This window comes from Colossoma macropomum, unplaced genomic scaffold (genome assembly GCF_904425465.1).
Source record: "Colossoma macropomum unplaced genomic scaffold, Colossoma_macropomum, whole genome shotgun sequence".
NCBI classification, from domain to species: Eukaryota; Metazoa; Chordata; class Actinopteri; order Characiformes; family Serrasalmidae; genus Colossoma; species Colossoma macropomum.
In genome coordinates this window covers 11,131,805-11,158,811 of record NW_023494792.1, presented here as the reverse complement: position 1 = coordinate 11,158,811, position 27,007 = coordinate 11,131,805, and the positions used below count along the sequence as shown (strand labels likewise).

General features: G+C 40.8%; 1 protein-coding gene across 1 annotated transcript in view; it reads right to left on the bottom strand.

Moving 5' to 3' along the window:
* trim44 (tripartite motif containing 44) overlaps positions 1 to 27,007 on the bottom strand; it is a 61,216-nt gene that overhangs the window by 31,115 nt on the left and 3,094 nt on the right. The window contains exons 3-5 of the mRNA XM_036575927.1: positions 23,731 to 23,808; positions 12,845 to 13,156; positions 4,997 to 5,019 (exon numbers count right to left, since the gene is read on the bottom strand). Coding sequence (XP_036431820.1) covers positions 4,997 to 5,019; positions 12,845 to 13,156; positions 23,731 to 23,808 — 413 coding nt within the window. The remainder of the gene's footprint in view (positions 1 to 4,996; positions 5,020 to 12,844; positions 13,157 to 23,730; positions 23,809 to 27,007) is intronic.

The window sequence follows — 27,007 nt, the reverse complement described above, 5'->3', positions numbered from 1 at the left end:
CTTAGGGGTAGGTGATATGATTATGTTATCATGATAAATTACATCATGTTAAGCTTTTCTAAGCATATTGTAAGAACTGTCAACGTGAGCTCATAATGCACTTTCATCCGTACTTTGACGTATTTCTGAGAGAAGTGCAGTATTAGGGAGGGAGTTTTGCTCAATTATAGTTGGGGGTAGCGGGAGTGGAAGGTATTATTATGACATTATTGGTAATATTATGATATTATTGGTTAATTTTATATTTCCATACCTGAACTAACAAAGTAAAACGTCAGATTTGATTTCAGGTTGTCTTTAAGGATCACTGAACACAGCTGCCTGTTTCACTAAAAAAAAAACAAAAAAAAAAAACAAGATTTAACAGGAGCTCACAAGTGATGTAGATGTCTAAGGGTTTGTCCTGCTGCTGGGAGAGTATGAGGATAACTGGTCCAGTTTAACTGGATGTAGTGATACACAGCAAAATGTCCGTATACATGACTTTTATAGCATTTTAGCATTTTTAATCTTGGCACAGGTTTTGCTGGAGTATTGTGTCTGTTCCACCTTATCAAGCAGCAAAAAAATGAAATTTGATTCAATACAATACAGCAGGGTGTTTTTCAATATAGCAAAAATAAAGAGTTGCTGAAAATGTGCCTTACACACACGTTGTGTTGTCTATGTTAATGTTTCCATTTTCAATTCAATACATCATTGAGAACAATAAAAATACAATATCTGAAACAAAGGCTGTACCAACTGACCTATCTCTACTTCGCCAAAAAATGTGTTCTGTCGTAGTTATAAGATTGGACAAGCTTTACAGAACATTCATCCTAATGAGAAATTGTAGCTACTGTTTTTTTGTCAAAATATGTAAATGTAGAGTGTCATTAATTTCAAATTCTATATATTTTGCAAGGTCACAATGTTAGAATAGATTGGGCATATTGTCTTATTTGTATTTATGCATTTATTCTTTGTAAGTCAGGCTAACATTTACATAATGGCATATGCTGTTTCGCGCTGTAATTTAGTTAGCTACAACAACATGGTGCAGCTCGTTTGAGTAGGACTTTTAAACTGGAAACTCAAGTATGTAGTGTCTCCCATGTGAGTAATTTAGGTATTTTTTATAGAAACTCATTAGGTTCAATGGGATTTTTGTCAGCATTCCATAAACCTTATCCTGCCGCACCATAATAGCTCCAAAAGAGCTTTGCCCAGAGTGGAGATGTTGTACACTAAGCCTGATTTAGTCCTGACTTTCTGTATTGATCTGTAATACATACTGCCCCCCCCCTACCCCTTAAACCCCTGTCCACTAGAGGGAGGACAGAGCATGTCATGCTCTCTGACTGATCATTTGAGAGCAGCAGAGGGATGAGAAGCTGAAATGAGATCAATGCCTCTCACTATGAGGTGTGTGTGTTCTCAAGGATGTGTGTGTGAACTCAGATGGGAGTGAGTGCATGTTTGTGTGCGTTTGTGTGTGCGTGTGTGTGTGGATCGAATCAGCTGGAATTAATCAATGAGAGAAAGAGAGGATGACAACTCATCAGTATGCACATGCAATACAGCCCGCTTTTCCTTCCTGTAACTTCCGCTCTCTTATCGTCACCTCACAGAAACACACACATGTCCACACACACACATACGTGTATGAACCCATGACTTGAGTTTCTCGGAGGAGCTGTAATTAGAAGATTAGATCCACATGATAAGCCTGGAGATTGCGTCTCTCTCTCTCTCCCTCTCTCTCTCTCTCTCTCTCTCTCTCTCTCTGTTCACAGGTGTGTACTGGCTCTGTGAGCATGTGGGTGAATGTGCATATGTCGAGGTGTGTGTGTGTGTGTGTGTGTGCGTTCACAGTGCTGCTACAGAGTCTCTCCACAGCTCAGACCAAATGGATTAATGATTCTGCACTCTAAACACTTTCAGCACAGATACCATTACAACTGCTCCTTTCTCCTCTCTCCCCTCCCTCCTTTCTGTCTCTCTTCTCTCCTTTTTGTCTCTCTTCTCTATTCCTCACTCCCCTATATCTCTTTTCTACTCCTCTCTACTCCCTCTCTCTCCTTCCTTTCTACCTCTCTCTCCTCCCTCTCTCCTTACTACCTCTCTTCCCCCTAATGTCTCTCTCTCGTCTCTCTCCTCCCCTCCCTCCTTTCTATCTTTCTCTTCCCCTTTCATTTTCTCTTCCCCTTCTCTCCTCCCTCCTTTCTGTCTTCCCTCTTTCATCCCTCCTTTGTATCACTCTCTTCCCCTCCTCTCCTCCCTCCTTTGTATCACTCTCTTCCCCCCCCTCCTCTACTTTCTACCTCTCTCGTCCCTCCTTTCTATCTATCTTCTCCTCTCTGCTTTGTATCTCTCTTTCTCATTCTATCTTTCTCTTCCCCCTTTCATTCTCTCCTCCCCTCCCTCCTTTCTATCTCTCCTCCCTCTTTCATCCCACCGTTCTATCTTTCTCTCCCCGCTTCATTCTCTCTCTTCCCCTCCCTCTCCTTCCTGTGTCTCTCTTCCCTCTTTTCTCTCCCTCTCTTCCTTCTCTTCTTTCTATTTCTGTCTTCCCTCTTTCATCCCTCTGCTCCCTCCTTTCTGTCTCTTTCTCTTCCCTCTCTCATCCCTCCTTTCTGTCTCTTTCTCTTCCCTATCTCGTCTTTCTATCTCTCTCTCTGAAGTGAGACCAGTATGTCATGATGTAGAGAACATGTGTCATTAACATCTGCTTCAAACGCAGGGGCAGTACAGTCATTTCAGATTCAGTAATGATATTGCTGACCAAAATCTATCACAGCGTTGGGTATTATTGTGGTATGATTAACTTATACTGAAAGACTTTTAACTGAACCTCTCTTATTTCTTTACATACCAAATACCAGTAATATCATATTATACCAATAATTATCACCAATACTGCAATACTACTGATGCTCAGACTGTAACAGTGTAAAGTGTACTGTCCTGGCATGTGATCTGCTGTAGCACTAATCATACACAGAAATGGTATGACTGTCCTCAGGTTTTATACTGTGGTATTTGATTAAAACCAAAATTGTCTCATCTCTCTGTGGGTAGTTATGAGACAGCCTAAGCCAGATTCACCTCATTACACTCCAAACAGCTCTGTATTAACACTCTGTGTGTGTGCTTCTGTTGGGAGGGATGTGGGTGACCTTGTTGAAGAACAGTAGGTGATGTAATGATACAGAATTAGGCTCTTGCTCACACAGCTGATCTGCGTGTATGTTCACTTTGGTCTGATTTTGTTCATAAAAACAATGAGTTTCTAAGCTTTAATCACCAAGTCAGTGAAGTAGGATTTTTAAATTATGTGTCTGATTCTGAGATGATCAGACAGAGAGAAATGTAAAAGAGACAGACAGAGAGAAATAAAGAGAGAGAGATACACAGAAAAAAAGTTGAGAAAGTTGCAAACACAGACACACCCACATACATATATATATATATATATATATATATATATATATATATATATATATATATATATATATATATATACACACATATATATATATATATATATATATATATATACACATATATATGTATGTATGTGGGTGTGTCGGTGTTTGCAACTTTCTCAACTTTTTTTCTGTGTATCTCTCTCTCTCTCTCTCTCTCTCATATATATATATATATATATATATATATATATATATATATATATATATATATATATATATATATATATATATATATGCATACATATTGCTGCTGTCGAAAGACTCAATTTCTCCATTTTAGTGTTTTTTCAGTTTTTTACATAATTTGAAACTGCCTGTTTCTCTTTACATTGTATGTAAATTTCATGACAAAAGCAATGACACAAAATGACTTGCAAAAAAATCTGGTTCCATTGACTTACATTAAAAGTAAAGTAGGTTTTTTCCTATAAAGTTAGCATTTTGGAAATACAACGTTTTCGTCCATCAACAGCGATATATATATATGTGTGTGTGTGTCTCTCTTTTCTTTGTTATATTTGTATACATCATGTCAGTAAAGCAGACCTTGAATTCTGAAACAGAACGAACGAGAGAGAAAGAGATAGAGAGAGGCATACAGAAAAAGAAAGAAAAGAAAGAGAGAGAGAGATAAAGAGTGTTTTTTTCCTGTGTCCATGTAATGGCATCATTTCACACGCAGAACGCTCTGCAGGGCAAACAGTCAAACAGTGAGAGAAATTCTAAACCGGAGCTGTTATAGATCTTAGATCTACCTGTGGAGGAGATGAACACGACTGTGTGAATCACATTAAACAAACAACCACACACACACACACACACAGAGAGAAAGCTGGTCTTCTTCTCTCACACACAGCTCCACTGCACACAGACAGCAGAGCTGCTAATTGCTTGTCCTGCCTGAGGACGTGATGAGCATAAAGGGTGAAGTGAAGGTGTGTTTGTCGTGTGTCTGTGTGTGTGTGTACAAAGACAGAATGCTCTGTGTCAGTGTGTGTACATGTGTCATGCGTCTGGACAATGTGGTGTGCAAGTTAAAGATTTAGAGTTTTAGATTTACAACTGTTTTGTGTGTTAGAGTATTTGTTTATGTGAGTAACTGTGTGTGTGTTTGGGGGAGGGTGGGGGGTGAGGAAGACTATGCTTTGTGCCCACCGAAGTGAAGAGTGTATTTATTCAATACAGACACACAGAGGATACTGACTGATCCAGACCAAGTGAGACAACAGAGAGAAAGACAGAGAGAGAGAAAGAGAGGAAGGAAAAGAGACAGAAAAAGAAAGAGAGGTAAAAGAAAACAGAGAAGGAAGCAAAATGAATGAGAAATAGAAAGAGAGAGAGAAAAAAAAAAGCGAGAGGGAGATGAGAGACAAAGAGAGAAGAAAGAAAAGAGAAGAGCGAGAGGTAAAGAAAGAAGAGAGAAAAAGAGAAAAGACAGAGAGAGAGAGAGAGAGAGAGAGAGAGAAAGAGAGAGAGAGAAAAAGAGAGAGAGAGACTAAGATGAATCACTCTTGCTGTCTTACCTTGGCCTGGCCTCAGGGTCCATCTGGAAAACAGAGAAACACAGAGAGACGAGATTGAATACAACACAGCCAATAAAGCTGAGATGGAGCTGATAATGGAAGCCCAAATGAAAAGGTGCTTTCAGATTCAATCCACAGCACCGGTTTCCATCATAAAAACTCCTATAAATCACCTCCCACCATTATCACAGACAGAGAGATGAAACGTGCCTGCTCTCTCGCTGCGTAAAATCAGGCTAACGCAGTAAGCAGCCTCGCCATTCTTTCTGATTGGCCTAGGATGGATATCCTATTTTTGTCCGGGCTCATTAGTCTGACCACCAGAGGCTGGAGCTGTGGGCTTTGACTCGGACTAAAACACGGCCCTCTTAGAGCTGCATCTGTGGCCTGACACAAACACCACTAACCAGACTGAGATCAAACAACATTGGAAGAACTAAACCTCTCTAAAGGTGATCTGACGTCTGCTATTGAACATATGTGTGTGTGTGTGTGTGTGTGTGTGGTGGGGGGGGTGAGAGAAAGAAAGATCGAAACTCAACTAAGAATGAAAATAACAGAAGGAGATGAATAGAAGAGACAATAGAAGAACATTATAGATATTGAGATAGATAAGGAAAGAACAGAGAGAAAGAAAGAAGCGATGGAGAGGGAAAAAAACAATGGAGAGAGAGAGAGAGAGAGAGAGAGAGACAGATTAAGAGTCAAGGGAGCATGAGAAAACGACACAGAGATGGACAAAAGAGCCAACTGAAGAACATCAGAGATACTGAGACAGAGAAAACACACAGAGAGAGAAAGAGACATTGAGAAGAGAGGGGGAGAGAGAGAGGGAGAGATTGAACATTAACTGAGCATGGGAAAAAGAGAAAGAGATGGATAGAAGAGACAAATGAAGAACATTAGAGAAACTGAGATGGACAGTGAAGAGGGAGAGAGAGAGAGAGAAAATGGATGGAGAGACAAGAAATGGGGTGAGAGAGAAAAGAGAGAGAGGGAGATAGAATAGATGGAGAGAGGTAAATTGAAACTCAACTGAGAGAAAAAGAGATGGATAGAAGAGGCAACTAAGATAGGACAGCTAGAGAGAGAGAAAAGAGCAAGAGAGTGAGAAAAATAGAAGGTAAGAGAGAGAGAGAGAGAGAGAGAAGAAGAACAGCATGAGAGATAAAGATTGTGAGGGGGAGAGAGAGAGAGAGAGAGAGTGCGTGTGTAAAAAAAGAGGATGAGAGAAAAAGATAGTGAAGAGGACAGAGAGAGAGAGAGAAGAGAGAGAAAGAGGCAGAAAGATGGAGCGAAAGAGAAACTTCTCCAGCTTTAATTAGAGGAGAGGGCAGCGTAATGAACAGCAGATAAGAGTGGAGCGTCTGTATCTGCAGCAGCGCTTGTGTTTCCGTTTGGCCGGCCGTTTTCATTACAAAGCTGAATGAGGGAGAGCAGAGGAGAGAGGAGAGCAGAGGAGAGGAGAGGAGAGGAGAGGAGAGCACTCTGGGCTAAAAAAGCTGATATGGTTTGAAACAGCAGTATAATTGGAGAGTGGGTGAGAGAGAAAGGCAGAGTGAGGTGACAGCGGTTTTGTGACGGACACAAGGGACTTCACTGCGTGCTGAGTGAGAGAGAAACATGGAGCATCTCATTATCTGCTGCCCTGTCTTTCTCAGCTCGTCCCTCGCCAGCCTCTTTGACCTTTGACCTCCACTCACTGTGACATGAGGAGAGCAGCCATCTAACAGCTGGCCAATGAGTGACCGGAACTCAGTGCAGATCAGACACTCTGACTGTGATGATTAGACAATGATAGTGAGAATGGCTGTAGCTCTATATGAGGATTTGTGAATGGCTGTATTAGTGGTGAGGTAACACAGTGGGAGACTATTGAAAGAAAACAGGCAAAAAAATCAGTTTTGGCTGATGTACACCAATTAGCATTACACTAACTGTGTGTCTAAATCATAGCCTCAAATTACACTGAACTGTCAAGTAATCTCAAACATTCCTTGAAATAGACCGGCTGCACAGACTCAAACTACTTAATTATAACCACTGCTTCACCTGTTTTTCCTCGTTTCTATATTTTAATATTTTATTCCAACGTTGTTTGCTATCTGGTGTCGACCAAAGGATGGGTTCCCCTTTTGAGTCTTGGTTCCTCCCAAGGTTTCTTCCTCTCACTCTTAGGGAGTTTATCCTTGCCACCGTCACCATTGGCTTGCTCATTGGGGCTCGGACCCCGATTTTTCTGTAAAGCTGCTTTGTGACAACACCTGTTGTAAAAAGCGCTATATAAATAAACTTTAACTTGACTTGACTTTAAGGTAAAAAGAGACACCAATGAACTACCGTTGTCTATAAAAATAGACACAATAAATGCAAGTTTCTTCTGAGTGTGTAGGTCGGTTGGCTTGGGATTACGTTGCACAGCATGAGATCTTGAGAAAAGACCCAAAATCACGAGTGTCACACACTGTGAGAGCTGGCAACCCTGGTGCAGCACAGTATAGAGAGACTTTACATGTCTGACTTTTTAAGCTTGTTTGCTGTGCTTTTTAAGCTTGTTTGAGTCACATACAGGCACTAAATTATCAGCTTGTGCCAGCCAAACATGCCATTACACAGCAATGTTTAAATTGCCTCTGCAAAAGAAAAGCTAATTTGTTATCATCCTAATGAGAATTTCAGTGTTAGGTTAGCACCAATCTAATGTGGCACATATTCACATTTTGTGGGAGCTCTCTAGCTTAAACACAGACAACAGAACTTTATAACAGACAGTGAAGTAGTGTATTCCATACTTTGGATGGTGTAGTTTTGATCTTGGCTCCTTCAGTAAAGATTTAAAGCCAAAGTCTGCTCTGGATATTGCAGGAGCCTGTTAACTTAGCTATACCCAACTTATGCTAGTGAAGACTGAATATGGTTCAGTTAGCTCTCAGAGAGCCCGTTAACATAAACAGAGTCTGCTGAGTCAGTCACTAAGACAGAAATATAATGTTCACAATGCGTTTTACACTGTCCTGTTTGTGAGAGACGTCTGTATGTGAGATGGCAGCTGCAATGGTAAAAGTATGAAGGCTAGGTGAGTGTCTTTGTTTATCTGAGAAAGGCGGGACGCATGTTCAATATGACACAGCATCGAGCAGCATAACCCAATAGAATCACATGCTTTCTATAAAAGGGAATAAGTCAAAACAGCAGAGACTTCACATTTCACAATACTACTCAGATGGTAGATACAGTGACCACAAATGTATTGTGAACAGTACAGCTGCAACAAACAACTATTTTGATAGTTTAATAATCTCTTGATTATTGAAATGAATAATCGATTATTCAAATTATGAAGTGCTCAATTACCAAATAACTCGTATGTGGCTATCAGCTTTTAAATTTAGCTTGAGGTTGTTTTATGCATTTGCAAACTAACAGTGAGGACATAAAGATGAATACCTTATTTAAAAATTCACTGTTTCAATTAACTTTCTGCTAATACAAAAGATAAATAAAACATCTTTTTTTTGGTCAAAATGTAAAATCAAGGATGTGTTTTTCAGAATCAAATGTATCAAAACTAAGTCAGTTTTCCCTTAATCACTCCAGCAGCTTCTCTGTGCTTCACCAACCACACAGCCTCTATACATAAACATCATACAAAAGTGTGTGGATCGCTACATTCCCACCGTTATAGATTCCTATTCTGCTTTCTGAGCACAATATTATTTAAATAGTATAATTTTGGAAAGTATCCGCTCTGTAATGGTACTGAATGCAGTACAGCAGCGATGTTGGCCGCCCTAAATTTGAAAGATTTTGTATAAGCATTCCATTTCAACGCTAACCCTTCATCCAGCTCCAGTATGTTTGCAGAGAACTAACTAACCTCCTGAAACAGTTCGCGAGTGGTGGCAAATGTTAGCTGAGAACTTCCGGTAAATAGAAAACTGTTTGTAACTGTTTGTAAATGTTCTCCTATGCTCGCCAAATTTGAACGCACTGGTGGCAAAACTGTCAACGTTATTTGGAAAGTGAACAAGATCATTTTGAATAATAGTTACCTGCTTCTCTGTTCCAACTCCATTATCGACACCAGAGAACATGCATTTTGGAATGGTTACAGCTCAGCTCATAATATGAAGTAGGATGGCTTTTAACATTAACATTAGCTAACTTGCTAGCACAACTATCTTATTGAGATGAATCTTCTTCATCCAGTGAGCCGACGTGTTTCCTCTTCAGATGCTCCAACATGGAGGATGTGCTCCCAGCTAAGGTCGGCTTCACAAATAGCACAACTGACAACCTTTTTTTCCTGAGTTAAGTCTGAAATGCTCCCACACTTTTGAGGATTTTGTTCTTAAGGTTGCCATCGCACTTCTGTTAACTCTCCAGTAAGCAGAAACGTCAAAACCTTCCTAGTTAGAGTGAGAAACGCGTGTGATGTCACCAACTAATTGACTATTAAATTAGTCGAAGCAAGTATGTGATGACTCAGGCATGCAGTTTGCATGACAATGGGGTATAAGGTTCCATAACTTGTTAGCTACAATAGCCTAATAGCTCCAGCACTAAATAAACTTTGAATACCAAACATGCCTTCAGTAGTAAACATTTGGGGATTGTGCAAATGTGGCTACTCCTTTAAATGTTTGCTCTATCTGGAAGCATTAATAGAGAGCATCCATCAATGCACACAATGTGTGTATGTGCAGGACTAATTGTGAGTGTATTTCTATTCAGAAAAGGTAGATTTTTTTGGAAGGATCTTGGCATGGAGGTTACCATTGGCCCTGATTTGACAGTAAACACAGCGGTAGACGCTAGCTCTGCTTCCCTACCGCCGCTCTATTGATTTACTGACAGATGTGCAGATTAGACTGCAAACTAAAGGCAAGTGTGTGTGGCTGACTCGGCAGCATCGCCATTATCCTGCCCTTTCAATACATTTATCAAGCTAAAAACATATTAGCCCATTACGCCATTACATTTTTCATGTTTTCTATTTGTGTCGTGAATTCTGCCATACCTCAGAGCATATTAGATTTGGAACTGAAGCTGAATTACTTTAAAACACTGAAAAAACATTAGGCCTAATGGTGGAGGGGCTATGTGAGATTTTCATCATTTACGGTATAACATGATTTAGCACTGTGCACAAAATATCAATATGTACTTTATTTTAAAGAGGCAAATTTACAGCCCTTTGCCATAAAGTTTAAAGAATGTTCATTTTTTCATCATATCAGAGTGTCTCTCATTTTTCATTATATGTATCTTCTGAACTACCTGAGAACATTAGGTCCTAATAACCCAGCCACAGCAGGCACTGATGGCTCATGCTGTCATTCATTTCTTGATCTCTAGGTGGCAAAAGTCTTACTCTCCTTTTAATAACTTCATTTCTATTAGAGATTGCACGACACCGCTTTTTCAATTCTGAGTCTGATATTGAAACTTGAGCTATTTGTCATGCACTTCACTTAAGATGATGTAACTGTGTACTATTGCAGGGCAGATTTTTTACAGGATTTGATCAGATTCATTCTTTTTTTTCTCTCCGATAAAAGATACAGCATTTTCTGCTGATACCTGGTATTGGATTGGAGCCATTTCTAATTTCTAATCTTCAGAATAAGCATAGAGAGACACCTGTGTGGCCTCACATTTGATTTTGATCTCAAAAGGGTGGTCATTGAGCTCTAATTCATCTTGAGATGACATTCGCTGACATGAACACATGTGTGTAAGGGTGTGTAAGAATGTGTGAGTACGTCTCTCTCAGTGTGAAATGCGAAGTCATGAGGTGTGTTCCTCACAGAGACTAAATCGAGAGCCAATCAGCTTTTCATTACAGTCGTAATTAACCCAGCTTCACGGAGAGCCATTCTTCAGAGCCCAAAAGCACCTACACACACAGTCTTACTTCAGCTCTCACTGCTACCTCCCAGCAAATTTCCTTTCTCTGTGTCATGACAAATGGGCCAAGGGGATCTTTTAATTCTGCTCTGTAAGCAATAAAAGCTTTCTAAGGGAGCGTGTCTCTGTGTGTAAATGAGTGACAATAACACTGTATCTGTGTACGGGGAGAGAATGACAGAGAGAGAGGGAGAGGTAAGAAATAGAAAAAGAGAAAGAATAGGTGGAAAGAGAAAGAACGAGACAAAAAAGAGAAATAGAAAAGAGAGGAGAGAGAGGCATAAGTAAAGAACGATAAAAAGAACACGCAGATGGAAAAGGGGAAGGAAAAGAGAGAAAGAGAAGGGAGAAAGGCACAGGGAAAGAAAGAGAAAAGAAAGAGAAGAAGGGAAACAGAAAGAGGAAGGCAGGAAAGAGAGAGAGGAAAGAGAGAGACAAAAGAGAAAGAAGTAGGGGTACAAAGTAAACAAATGAGGAGAAAGAAAAAAGGAAAACAATAGAGAGGAGCGGGGGGAGAGAGAGGCATAAGGAAAGAAAGGCAGAAAGAACAGAGAGAGAGAGAGAGAGTGAGAGAGAAAGAGAGAGAGAGAAAGAGAGAGAAAAAGAAAGAGAGAGAAAGGGGGGGCACTGTGTGTATAACCTTGAATATGGGCAGCATTTACAGCTGTAAGTTTATGAGCGAGGAGGCACTGGCAAATATCCAGGAGACCAATAACATGCCTGCAGCACTGCCCTTCATATATACTGTACGTGTGTGTGTGTGTGTATGTGTGTGTGTGTGGTAAATCCTCCTGCCTTCAGCACCATCCTTCATAACCACACGCGTGTGTGTGTGTGTGTGTGTGTGTGTCCTAGATGCCTACATCAGTGCCCTTCATAAGCCTCCCTAGATTTGCTGAAATGTTCCTCCACCCTGCCTCTCTCTCTCTCCGTAGCCCTGAACAGAACCTGCAATCGCCATTAATATCCTCATTCATCAACAGACCTTCAAACCATCTCCAGCCCTCCAGCCCTATCCAGGCATTTTAAAGCACACACCCTGGTGGGCTGGCTCCGAACATTAGCTGAGCTCAGTGAAAACATTTTGGAATCGTTTTCTATTTAAAGTGCAATGGCTCAGAACAGATTCCATTTAGTTTCTCTTTCAACAGTGACAGACAGGCAAGAGAACAAAAAATATTTGCCAGAAACCTTTGCATCTCACCAATCAATGCAATGACCTTGGTGCTGGAGAAGCAGCATTAAATTATGGACTTTTGTAAGCCGGGACAATTAAGACATTTTGTGGCTCTAGGCTGTAGTCAATACAGCCTGTACAGTTAATTCAGCCATAGACTTAACTAACCTAACCTCATCTACTTAGCCTTGAAGAGATAAATTCAAACGTACACAATTTTCCTCTTATCTCAAATGCAAGACTTGTTTGGTGTCTGAAGTTATAAGGCTGAAGTAATAACACTTATACCCAAGCAATAATCACCCAACCATGTATGCCTAAATTATAAGACACTGGCCTCAAACTGTGAAGTGTTGTTAAACAATCTCAAATAGACTCGCTTATTGGTTTCAGACTCTGTATGACGTACTGTTATCTATAAAAACTGGACATAAGTACTAAAACAGTAACAGCCATTCTGTGTACTTTTGTCTATTTTAGATATCGACAAACAGCTTCTCTTTTTCCTTTCCAGGTCTATTTGAGATCAATTAACAGTCTGATGTGGTTTGAAGCAAGTGTGTGTTGATGAAAACATGTAGTTTGTAATACCTTAATTGGTTTAAAAGCTTTTATTACTTGTCAGCTGCATTAGCCTCGTAGCTCCACTGTAATATTAAAGGTGCAAACTTCAGATGCCAAATATGTCTTGGCTGATCAACAATATTTGGGCGTAACACTGAAAATTGAGCAACAGAGCTTGTAAGACTACTGCTGCTCACCTGTGGTCTGGGCTCGGGGGGTGCACGCGGTGGCTGGGGCTGAGCTGCCAGTAGAGGAGCCAATGCGGCTGGGGCAACCCCGTTGCGCTCAGCCTGGTCCAGCTCGCCCAGCTGCTGGGTGATGGAGTCCATTTCCTCCTGCAGACGCTCAGTGTGGACGCTGATCTCTGCAATCTTCTCAGCCGCCTGTGCCGTCAGGAAGGCTTCCTTCAGGTCCACCAGGTGCAGCACACGCCACTCCTCCAGCCGAACCAGCCTGTGCAGCTCGTCAAACTGCTGGTTCACATAGCGCTCCAGCTCATCTGGACTCATCTGGAACAGGAGAGAGGGGTAGACACATCAACACCATGGGGCAGAAAAGAGGAAAGAAACAGTGATAAATAAAATGGAACAGTGAAAGGGGCATTGAGGTATAAAATAAATATTTTACTTATTTTCTAAGTCAAAGTAAGTTAACATACCCTATACAGAGGAAGAAACTTAAATATGGCATATCTATTTATTTCCTGATATTGGGAAAAAATAAAACATGATATATAAAATGTGACACAATTTTATGCTGGTCAGGTTTTATGTTCCATTTATGTGTTTATTTTTTATCCATTTATGTTATATATGTTAAAATCAGCAAATAAACAGTAACAGTGCATTAAAATGTGAAACATCATTTGAAACTTTTGCATATGACTGTGCATGTATAAATATTAAAAATAAACATAATTTAAAGCACTTTAGAAAGCACGCTAGATAAAAATATATTGCAAACATATAAACTGAATTGATGAAACTATTTATCTATGCAGGGCCAATTAATTACAGTGCATGTCAACATTCAACAAAAAGAGCAGTAAGAATATAAAACAGAAATATAATATAAAATGATAATATTATATCACACAAAAAATGGAGAAGTCAAATACTAACCTAAAAATTAGAGTGTAATTAAAAGGTACAGTTTAGGCACACAAACATTCCAAATGAGGCAGGATGATCTAATTTTGGGCCTCGGACTAAAATGGCAATATGGAAATGTGGAGCGCAGGCACAGGTGGAAGAGCCCTGAGAAGATTAAAGTATGCCAAGAATATGAGAGAAGAAGGCAATAAAGAACAGATGATATGAGAGAAAAGCTTGCAGCAGGCAAGGCTGAGATTAGGCCAAAGAGCCTGAGGTCTCAAACTTGTCCTTCTTCTGAAACTCCTCTAAGACCACTGGTCTCTTTCTCTAACGGACATTGTGAGATTCCTCACAGCCCGCCTGAGAATAGAGGTCTTGGCTGAGAGTGCTACCACCCAGCACCATCTGTTCAGGCTTCAGGGCAACTGAAGTGCTTACAGAACTCGCTTTTAATCAAACTGGCTAGGCGGATTTCAGGCAAACTATACATGTCAACTTGCCAGCAGCATTTCTTTGGAATGTACTGTCATTTCTGTTCTTGCATTTTGCAATTTCGCCATATATCATACTTATTTTGGACAATAACTGCACAATCTAGCTGCCATACAACTTCTATTTTTTCCTTATCCTTACCTACATGCATGCATAAGGATTTAAAATATATCTACATAAGGATTTCATTATACATGCATAAGCATTGGACAACATACTGTACTTAAAAATAAGTGAATGAATATTCATAAACATCTTATGTCATTATTCACAAGACCACATTCAAGGTTTCATATCAGACACTATACAGGATAAAGAAACTATACATTTATGATCTATGAGCAATTTTAACGCCCTAGAACTAAAGAGCCAATTTACTATTTATAACTGCATTAAACCGTGTTAACTGATCACGCTGGTTGGAGAAACTAAGGCAATGCTAAAGGGAACTGAATGGAAAACCAAATCCAAAAATAAATAAAGAAAAAGAAGAACATGTCAAAACTTTTTAGAAGAAACAACTCACAGCACCTTGTGAATACTAAAGCACGTCTATTATAACTCAAGTACCACTTTATAAATGTTATTCAGTACTTATGCATGTGTTATGAGGTCCCCATGAAGACAATCAAACAAAATTCTCCAAAATAACATCTTCTGTGTTCTGTTTGTCTCTTTTAATTCCATGTCTATTAAAGGTGCAATCTTTCATCTTTCATAGATGCAAACAGAATAGCCTGACCAAAGACCAAGATTTGGTTAATGCATATTAGTGTATATGGTGAATAAACATGATTCTGGTTCTACTGATCCATTTCCTCTTCCTGCTGCAGGACTTGTTTGCTATCATTCTTCAAAACCAGTTCTAAAATGCCACACTCTCCTGAAGTCATACTGCCTCATAACTTGTCTCTAGCCATAGTTTTCTCTCCCTCATCTGTCATGCATTTGAGTCTAGCCTTGAGCCAGCTGGAGAGCAGGTTGTCATTTGCACTCTCCCTGTTGGCCCGAGTCTGAAACGAATGCAGGCCCATTGGCCTTGCTTAGCTTCACATAGGTCAAGCCAACTCCCAATGCAGCCCAGCAATCAGGGCTGCAGCACGACCCCCTATCACAACTGGCCAGAAGCAGAGACAGCTTCTGACCTCCAGCATTGGCCCTCCATCACTCCAGCACCAGATGGAGGCTTCAGGCACAAATCAATCCCTCCACCGAGGCCTCATTCCAGAGAGAGGGGAGCTCTGGGGCAGGGAAAAATAGTGCCTGCCCTTTTCCCCTGATCCAAGGTCAGCTCCACCTGCCCAAGTATTAACCTCACCTCCTACAAGACAGACCATAAAATCTGATTTCAGGTCAGCGTGAGGAGGTTATTTCAACTAGCACATGGGGAGTATCTGTGCTGATAAGTGTAGACGCACTCATGCAGGGTAAGCCTAATTCACTACAGCAGGTACAGGGTTTATGAGGAGCGCATTGAGAGCGAGAGAGGTGGGTGGAGAAAGCAGAGTAGGCCAGCGAGGAAGGCTGAAATGGGTTCACAACAAGGGTACAGAAGAGGGAGAGTGAGAGAGAAAGAGAGAATAAAGACACAGAAAGGGAAAGAGAGAACCATATAAAAAGAGGAGGAGACAGGTAGACAGACACGCTATATGTCCATAAGTATCTAGACACCTTTTCTAATTAGTGAATTTGGCTACTTTGAGGTGCACTCATTGCTGATACATGTTTTCAATTGTGTACACACAGCTTGTATAATGTCCATAGAAAAGCACTGCTAATAGAATGGGACACTTTGAAGCTGCTGCAAATGAGCCTAAGGTCACTATGGCCAGTATCAAGTGTCAGCTAGAGGGGTATAAAGCCCCCCAACATTAGGCTGGGGAGCAGTGGAACTGCATTCTTTTGATTGATGGAGCTCCACCCAATACCTCTGGGATGCACTGGAGTGACATTTATGGTCCACTTGTAATCATTCAACATCAGTATCTGACCTCACTAATGCTTCTGTGGCTAAATGCATTTGAATCATCACAGCCACGTTTCAACATCTAGTGTAGAACCTTCATAGAGGAGTAGAGGCTCTTACTTCAGCAAAGAGGAGACACTATTAATAGCCTCGATTTCAGAGGGAACACTGGATAAGTTTGCATCTTTTGGACATACAGCGTAGATAGACAGATAGATAGATAAGAGATAGAAATATGAAGAGAAAGAAAGAAGGATAGAGAAAGATAAAAGGGAAAGAAAGAGAAGAGAGAGAGAAGATTTTTGCTTTGGAACACTCCTCCATGACACTGACTCCCGAGCCAAATTGGATCTGAATCTCTCTCTGTCCTCTAGTTCTCTCTTCCCCTCTCTCGCTCTGTCTGTTGCATCTGTCATTTATTTGAGCCTAGCCTTGAGCCAGCTGGAGGGCAGGCTGTCATTTGCAGTTCCTTCCCCTGTTGGCCCAAGTCTGAAACGATTACAGGCCCACTGGCCATGGAGAGCTCCATGCAGGTCAGCCCAACTCCCAGAGCACCACTCTCTCCACCAGAAGCTTTTCTTTGCCCCAGGACTGATGACATCATGCACTCCAACACACACACACCTCATCCTTTCTGCAGTCTTCTTGAACGGTAGAATGACACTCGCAGCACCTGAGCATAGTGCCATTAAATAATCAGATGGAGGGAAAAAATGTCTTTGTTTCATCAGTGCCAGTCCATGACCAGCCCTAATGAACAGTATTAGCAGCACTGAGGACATTTAAAGGACACTAATCTCACAAGCCAGACTTCATAAGAGAGTCTGGTGGGTTTTGTTACTTAACAAGAACCACCTACTTTAACCCCCTAACATTCCAGGCTTATTATACACTAAGGCTTATTATTCATTGACTACAGGGACTTCAATGCAAACGAAGGGAGCTTACCATAGGTTATAGAAGGGTGTAATAAAACTTTGGTTGGTAGGGGGGTTTAACAGGTCAAGGAAATTTGACTGACAATCAAAATGATCAACCATAACCTTAGTTTTTGTGCGACGTGGATGCAGGTCACTGTCAAAACACTGCTACCAAAAACATTACCATGAATTTTTTTTTCAGTACAACCCACATATCTTGCTCTGAAAGATTTGGTGTACAGATCAGTCAGTTACTTGCTACTGACACTAGGCTCACACCACAAGGATACAGAGAAAGCTACAGGTAACTGGATAGCATTTCACTTGATAAACAAAAGTTTGTTGCCCTTCAGATTGAAAAAAATAGTGCACGGATAGCCAATCACAGTGTGTTTACAGTTTAAAATTGTTTATCTGGATAGTACTTTTTGTCTGCCTGTAAAACCGCCATGTAATATTTAAATAAAGACAAATGAACATATACGCAGCAAACATAAGACGTTTTTTTTTTACAAGGTTATTATATCTTGGTTATAGTAACCATATATATAACCGTATATAATAACACTTAGAAGAACACAAGTCTAGTTCCTGACTTCTTGGTTTACTCCTGTTATTGTGTGGACTCGAACACCTGCACACTAAATTTAATTTGATGAAGGACTGATTAGCCAAACTACACACTTAAAACAGATGGTTCTCCAATGGTTCTTTAGTAAAGATAGTAGTTCTATATGGAACCATGAACATTCAAAGAACCATTTGTGCACACAAAGCATTCTTTGCATGGTGAAATGGTTCTTCGGATTAATGGAGAATGTGCTGTATATGGTTGTATATACAACCTTTTTGATAATGGTTCTTTATAGCACAGAAAAGTGTTCTTCTATTATTATGATGTCAAGCTTGTAACAATAGAAGAACTCTTTTTTTGGCACTATAAAGAACCCTACTGTGGCATGCGCCCGCCCCCCGGACCCCGACGATGACGGCCGCGAGAGCCAGCAGTAAGGCGGGGCCCGAGCACCCAGCGGCGACGTACCTCGGCGAAGAGGGCAGCGAGAGAGCCGCAAGTATGGAGGGGGCGGAGCGCAAAGCCCGAGCTCCGCCGAGGACGCTAGTCACGCGAGTGACGGCGGTAGGAGGAGGACGACGGTGACGGCCACAAGAGGCACGAGCGAGTCCCGCGGCCCGCCGCCCGAGCCCCGTACCCTGGTACGCAGTGAGGCCGCTTCGCTACACCTCACGTTCGACCCGGGCGGCCGAGCTGCAAGCTGGGGGCGGTGACGGTGAGGCGGAGCGGCGAGCTCTCGTTCCCTCTCGGCTCAGGGACTCAGACTGCCCCTGATGCTGATCTGGCTGGCAGCGTGAGCGCCTTTTAAAAGAGCTGAGAGGGAACAGAGAGAGAGAGGAGGGACTCTTTTTTTTTTTTTTCCCCCAGAAGTAAACTGACATTCAGAAACCAGGTGGGGAAAAAATACATCTTTCCTATTTCCAGAATCATTAAGTGAGTAATTAGCAGCCAGGTGTTCCTATTCAAATGCACAAGATTAGTTAATCATCCAGAAGGGTGACTACCTCTGTAAAAGCAGAACGTCTGGCAGTTTGGTGTTTTGGAACATTTGGTTCTGTGTTTTTGGCTGGCGTGGCTGCAGGTTTTATTCTAACAAAGGATCTCACATGATCAACAGTTTAAAGACTGGGACCACCTGCTTGGCTGGAAAGAAAACCTGGCCCTTTGCAGATAAGACTGTACACCATTGGTCTACATCATCCGAAGAAGAAAGGACATCAGCCAAAACCTCAGATAAGCAACTGTTGCTGCCCATCAATCTGGGAAGGGTAAAAAGGTCATCTCCAAGCAATCTGAAATTCATAGTTCTACAGTGAGAAGTATTGTTTACAAGTGGAGAGACTTCAACACAGTTGCCAATCTTCCCATAAGTGGGCATCCCAGCAAATTCAGTCCAAGGTCAGATCGATATATATTTAGAGATATGAAGAAAAACCCAAAAGCTACATCATGTGACATTAAATGTTTGTTAATGACAGCAAAATTAGAAAAAAACTGAACAAGTATGAAAAGGGGGCTATGAAAAAGGCCTTTCTCTTCAAAAAGAATATGACTTACATTTGCAAAATTGCAAGTGAACAAACGAAAAAAGGTCTGAAAAAATATCCTTTGGACTGATGAGACCAAGGTGGACATGTTTGGTCATCATACACAGTGGCATGCTTGGCAAAAAACAAACACAGCGTATCACCACAAACACCTCATACCAACTGTCAGGCACGGTGGTGGAGGGATGATGATTTGGGATTGTTTTGCAACCACAGGACCTTGGAAACTTGTAGTCATTAGGACAACAATGAACTCCACTTTAAACCAGAATATTATTAAGACAAATTTGAGGCCATCTGTCCAGCAAAGGCCGAAATATGGCCATGCAACAGGACAATGGGCCTCGTTCACAAACCGTTCTTAAAAAGAAATTTCTTCTTAAAACCCACTTATACAGTTTTTACGCAGATTCTGACATTGACAAATGTTTTCTTATTTGGAATTTGTCCTTAGGTAATAAGAGCACAAAGGTAAGAACAAGTCTGTGGTTTAAGAACATGTCATGAAACTGACGTAGACTTTTTCTTAGGACCTTTCTCAAGAACACATTTAAGAAAAAACTTAGGAACATATTGGTGAATGAGGCCCGATGATCCCGAGCACAGCCGCAAATCAACATCTAAATGGCTAAGGAAGAAAAAAAATCAAGGACTTGGAATGGCCAAGTCAAAGTCCAGGCCTCAAACCTATTGAGATGCTGGGTTGGGATTTTAAGAGAACTGTGTTCAAACATCAACAAACTAAAGTGATGTTGTAAAGAAGGGCCAAAATTTCTCCAACCCAACATGAGAGACTAATAAACTCCAACAGAAAACATTTACCTCAAGTAATTGTTGCTAAAGGTGTTTCTACATCTTACTGAATTGTTGAGTGTACTTATTTTTTCCCAATTTACCTCTGAATGTTGTTTTGTGTTTGTAGTCACCCAATGTTATTTTTTGTTTATAGTAGTTAGTGAGGACCACACAGCTTAGGCCCTGATTAATAAAAACTAAATTGAAGGAGTGTGTACTGTCTTTTTCCCCATGGCTGCACATACAAAGTCATTATTTATAGGGTACTTTTTATTAGGAGGTGGCTGTCCCAAACTGGAACCCCTAAATTTCAGCTTGTAAGAATTTTTTTCATATATTTGGTTTCTTTTAAAGTGAAGTTGAAAGATTTGAATTTAATTTTTAAACATGCTGTATCACTACTATATGAATAAACTTTAACTTTGACTACCTGTAGGCAGAGTCTTATTTTAGCCACATTCCTTTTTAGAGCAGGAAGAGAGACTGCATCCCTGTCCCTCATGGCCACATAGTGACCAGTTAGATCCATTTTTTTTAAGTAAATTAGCGAAAACTATCACTACTGAAACACTTAGTAAAGTTTCGGTCGTGTTATGATCATGTTGATAGTGACAAAATGCAAATGTTCCATCATTTCTTTTAATAAAATAAATATAATTAAGGTATAAGGTCACTCAAAGCAAAAGGATCTCAGTCTAAAGTCCAAGTGTGTTGAGCTACTTTGGTAGAATGACCCATATGTATATTGTCACTGTTGGAACAAAACCTTGTATCTGCTTTTTTTTTGTCTTTTTTACATTTATTTTACAAAACTTTAACATGACACAATAACCATGTGTTAACGTTTATGATGAACACACCAATAGAAATGTTACAAAAGTATTGGGAAAAATATCATTTTCCATTAACTTCCAATTTTTAATTTTAATGCAATTTTCATGTAAACAGTCACTTGGGTCACTTACTGCAAGATTTCAAACAAGCTGGGAAATGTTGAGCTGTTTGTGACAGCTAGTAAATTGGGAAAATTGCAAAAATCTCCAAAACAACCTGAGTGGTTGTAATGTGTGCATGCAGCAATTTGTCACTAATCTGGGGAACAATCAGGGCTAAAGTAACGTAGTGTGCACTCAGCAGACAAACAGCCGGAACCCAGCCCAAACTGGAGGCACTGAAAGCAGATTAAGAGGTGAAAACAGAACAGAATTGTCGGTGTCCACCCAGGGTGTCAGTGAGGACAGAGGCAGCAGCAAAAACAGCCACAGTGGGTGACACTGGCTGACGTATCTATTCAGGACGCAGTCAGTGGCTGCAAAGAGCTGTCAATGAGAGAAAGATATTAGCGCCACATTAAGAGCAAATGGCTTTGAACCGTCCATCACCCTCAACCAGAGTGATGGCCCTCGTCCAAATGAGCACTTTTTTCCAGGAAGATTTGCATCAGTTTCAGCATTCCTGTTATTGGCACTTCAATGTGGCCACAATCAGACTCTCGAAATTACATGCTAACTGAAAAAAAAAGAGAGAGAGAGAGAGAGAGAGAGAAACAGCAAGTGAAAGATTTTTAATTTAGTTTCTTTGTACCACCCCGAGTGTAAACGCTAAAGGAAAAGTGGAATGAGAGAAGCCCCTGGCACAATAATGACTTCAATTCCTGAAGCCTCCCAGTGGCTGTAAAGCAATGCCATCTGAAAGAACTAACGGGTAATGATATATAAGGTAATTAAATTAGAGCACTGCAGAGGGACAGGGCAGGGGAGGAGAGAGAGAAGGGGACAGTGAGAGAGACTGAGGGTGACTGAGATGAAAGATGAATAGTCTTCACCAACAGTGATTCTTATGCTTTTTGTCTTCTCTGCTGCAGTTTTAATGTATCCAGTAGATTTTATGATGATGTAATAAAACAGTTAAGCAGATTGGAAGAAGCATGTCCTCCTCTTTCCATTACTGAATCTTCAGCCTTGAGTCCACTAACTACATGAGGAAAAAAAAGAGAGCGAGAGAAAGAGAGACAGAAATAGAGAGAGAAAGAGAGAGAAAGAGTGTATTAATGACGTATTGAATACCTGCTGGCCTTGTGTGACTCCCTCTTGTGGGTGTTGTTTTATTGAAGAGGAGAGACGAGAAGAGAAGAGACAAGAAGGGAAGAGAAAAGTGATGAAAAGAAATGAAAGGATATGAGAAGAAAAAATGAGAAGAGAAGAAAAGAGAAGAAAGAAGAAATTATGAAAAGTGAAAAGAACAAAGGAGAAGAGAAAAAAGGAGAAGAGGAGAGAAGAAGAAAGGAGAAGTGATGAAAAGAAAAGAGAAGAAAGGAGAGAGGAAGAAAAAAGGAGAAGAGAAGAAGAAAGGAGAAGTGATGAAAAGAGAAGAGAAGAGAAGAGAAGAGAAGAGAAGAGAAGAGAAAGGAAAGGGAGGCAAAGTAGATGCAGGCTGAGAGTGCTGCCTGCACCGCAATAACCTGCTGTCCACCTATAAATATGTATATAATCTAATATCTCCTTCACTGCATTCAGAAATCACTCCTGAGTCCCGCTGGAATATGGAAATATGAACTGACAGCCGTGGAGAAGAGGAGACCCGACACCTTGGGGGAGAGCACATAATTAAACAAGCAGACTAATGAGTAAACATGCTCTGCTCTTTCGCCCTTAAAGCCCAACGCCAGACCCCCAGTGGCGGAGCTGCAGACTATACTTCCCATAAGCCACCTGGCATATGTCTCATCAGACTGCATCACTGTTGCTAGGAGCCATACCATTCTGCGACCAGTTTAAAACTGAAATCGTACAGACAAAATTCAGGTTTCAAGATTCCTGCTACTACTGAATTTAGCTATGCAATGTACTTATATCAGTTTTTATAGTTAATAATGTGCCATACAGTGTTAGAAACCTCTCAGCACAAGTCTATTCGAGATTACCTAACAGCTCAACAGTTTAGTAGAGTCAAGGCTGAAGGCTTAGATATGCAGCTTTGGACACATTTTGGACACCAAACATGCCTTGGCTAATCATTTGGTATGAAGATAAAATTATGTGAATTTGATTGTTTTTAATTCATTTGGTCTTTTTATTCAAGCTCCCATCAGCACCTACAACTCCTCAGAGTGCTGTAGCTGGACTGAAGCAGGTGAACCCTGACCTGTGCATGTATCTGTGTATATGAAACTGAATGTGACTAAGAGAGAAAGAGAAAAACGGAAACAGAAAGAAAAGGTCCTGGAAGGCTGTTGGCCAAAGCTGATATTTCAACATGATAATATCCAACAGTGCCCTAGGTGAGAAGCACTCATTAACGGTATCACCTTTTCACAAGTTGTTAAGTTAAATTTCCGCATTATGTAACTCCTTGGCAGGTCAGTCCTTGCTGGTGCTGCGTTCCACATTCTTGAGACATGTTATGGGTAACTTACATAATCTCAGACAAAAGATATACTAAGCTGACCTGGAACTCCACTTCCAGGGAGAGGATGTCTCCCATATCGACCCAAGGTGCTGGGTTCTTTGAAAAGATATGTTACCGTATAAGCATGGCCCAGAAATCTGAGATGCAGTCAAAGACAGAATGGTATATCCTCACGTCAGAACAGTGTATGACATAATACTTTGCAGATGGATTACTCAGAAAACAAAAACACAAAAAACAGAACAAAACAGTATCGAATAGAACAGAATAGAATGTCAGACACTTACATCTGGACTTGTCCACTTGGTCTTGATCTTCTCTGACATTTCTTGAGTACATGCTAGCAGGTCTATTCCCTCTTTACTCTGTTTGAGAGAGAGAGAGAGAGAGAAAGAAAGAGAGAGAGAGAGAGAGAGAGAGAGAGAGAGAGGCAGTGAGCGTAATTTGACTTCTTTAAAGCAAACAAACCATCAGCTTTTACTCTGTACAGATATACACTAAAACACTATGTGGCCAATAATATGTGGACAGTAAAGTTTGACGAAGGCATGGAAGGACAATGGTCTGGGTTGTTCTTCAGGGATTGGGCTCGGTCTCTTAATTCCAGTGAAGGGTAATGTCAGTGTTAGTACATACAGACATTTTAGACAACTCTATGCTTCCAACTTTGTGGTAAAAGTCCCTTTCCTGTTCCAGCATGGTTGTGCCCCTGTGCACAAAGACGTCCATAAAGACATGGTTTGATGAGCCTGGTGTGGAGGAGCTCCAGTGGTCTGCACAGAGCCCTGACATCAACCCAACTGAACATCTTTAGGATTAACTGAAACACTGACTGTGGGTCAGGCCTTTTTGTGCAACATCAGTGCTTGACCTCACAAATGCTCTTTTGACCGAATAGGCACAAAGTCCCACAGACACACTCCTAAATCTTGCAGAAAGCCTTCACAGAACAGGGGATGCTGTTATAGCCACAAAAGGGGGGGTCAACTCCATATAAATGCCTCATATGAAATGTCTCATATAGGTGTGCCGATACTTTTGGCCACGTTGTGTATTTAGTTAACCAAATTCCAAGACCCAGATTAAGTCTAAGCCTAGACTAAAAGTAACCGCCAATGGTCATTCACCTTTGGCACTGCAATTCAGGCCAAAACGAGCCTTAATCCATGTCCAGGAAGCTGTCCCTGTATGTCACTCAGCACACACTTTTTTGAGAGGAAGGCTTTTTTTCACTAAGGCAGTGACAAACCATGCTTTGCCCTCTACACAAGACAGCAAATCAAGCTGCGATTTTCCTCCGTCTAATGTTCACAGTTTCTATGCTGTCTAAATGGAAGGACTGAGGGCATATTTCTCAGTAACAGATTAAGCCGAGTTAAAGACTGCAAAGAAATCACACAGTCAGTGGGAACATCTCATTTAGATCTTAGTAAGCTGTATTTGTATGGTTTTCCATTAAACACATAGTGGGGATGAGTAATGAGTTTATTACGAGCTCACATCTGTGTCCCCATTACACCATTCTGCTTAAAACACATGGTGAAAACATTTTTTTTCCTCTGCAGGCTGAGGTTATCTTAGGCCATGCAGTTCCTCAAGAAGGTATTCCATTTAAGACAACATAGTTGTACAGTGAAAGATGGTTTGACTGATGTGCATGTGTTTGTTTATTTTTCTATAAAATTTCACTGGGAAAACACTGTAACATGCATGACTATATATTAACTCTTTTAAATTTAATGTATTCAGACAATATGCTCACCTTCCATTTACATATAAAGAGCAATGTATACTTCTACTCACTCTGCATTTGCAGACAAGTGACAAATAAAAAGAAAAAATAACATTCAAGTTTCTTAGACATTGCCAGAAGAGCTTCAATGTGCACTAGCATGCATTAAGTATTGGAAGAGGTGGAATGCCATTCTTCCAAAAAATATTCCCTCAGTTGGTGCTTTTTATGATGGTGGTGGAGAGCGCTATTCAACATGTCGCTCTAAAAGCTCCCAAGGGTGTTAAACTGAGTGGAGATCTGGGGACTGTGAAGGCCACAGAATTTGATTTAAATCATTTTCATACTCATAAAACCATTCAGTGGCCCCTCGTGCCCAATGAATGGGGGCACTGTCATCCTGGAAAAGACCACTCTCTTCAGAATAGAAATGTTTCCTCATAGGATAAAAATGGTCAGTCAGAATAACTTTGTATTACTTTGCAGTGACCCTTCAAGTGGACCCTTCAAAATGCCCCACCCAGAATAACAGAGCCACCAGAACCCCTCACTGTAGGGGTCAACCATTCACGCCTGTACTACTTGCTCACTTATGGAGAATATAGTGAAGAATGACTCATCTGACCGTATCACTGTTTTTCACATCTCTGAAGACCAGTGCCTATTGTTTTGGACCACTGAGCTCTTAAATGTGCATTCATGTTTGTAATGAGAGGTTTATGCACTGCTATACAACCATACTACAACATCTTTGTAGGCAGGCTGCTCATGCTGACACAGTCTAATCACGTCCTGCATTGACATTCTCAGTCACCCGAGGAACAGCTGCTCTTTTGTTTTCGTTTTTCCTTACATATCGCACTAATGCATAAGCATCACGCTCACTGAATGTACGCTATCGACCACAAACGTTGACCCTATTTGTTGATGTCTTTCTCATAGATCTAAATGCAGATGTCACTTTAGTCACTGTTCCTATTGAAATACTAGCCAGTTGAGCAGTGTTTGTGACTGAAGCTCCTGCCATCTGTGCCCCAAATATGAACTCTATTTCAAAGTCACTTAGATTGCCACTTTGATCCAAAATCAAGGTGAACTGGGCCTGTTCAGCATTTTTGCACATGCCACAGAGCATAGTAGGATGTTAACTTCTCAGTTAGTATCATGCAGTGTCCAGAAGCATCTGCACTTGTTAGGTTTTTTCACTAATTTATTCTGGTTTTTTCTTTAAGTTGTCACCTCTCCAGCCCTTACAGGTCAACTATATAGGAACAGGAACCAGTCACTACTTAGCAACCGTCTCTAAGCGCTACCACTACCATTAACCACTAAATGAAGGTAAAAACTCCACCAAACTGCCCAGAACAAACCTGCAGTGAGAATGGCGATGGCAGTAAATGATTATTAAATTATTAGGATAAGAATTGTGAAAAGTTGTTGCTGAATAATGTGTAGCTCTGACACACGTTATCCTGATTATCTGGAGGGTTGTGCTGTTCTTATTTCATAAGCCATGGCCCATGCTGCTGCAGGAAGTTTAGGGGGTGTGGCCATGCAAAGTGGCTCTCGGGATGCACCACAACCACAACTGTTGGTTTAATGGTAGTTGTGTTTATTGGAATAATCATATCCAAAAAGGGTGGGCTTTGTAGTTAACTACTAGTTAGAAGTGTCTACCCTCCTTGAATGTCATGCCCTCTTGCATTACCCCCTCCCTGTGTTTCATGTTAGCATAGCACTAGGCTGGGTATTTCGCTGTATGCTAAAGTGCCTGAATAAAAACAAAAGAAAAGAGCATTTGCCCGTATACGCTGTGTCGTCCAATTCTTCTG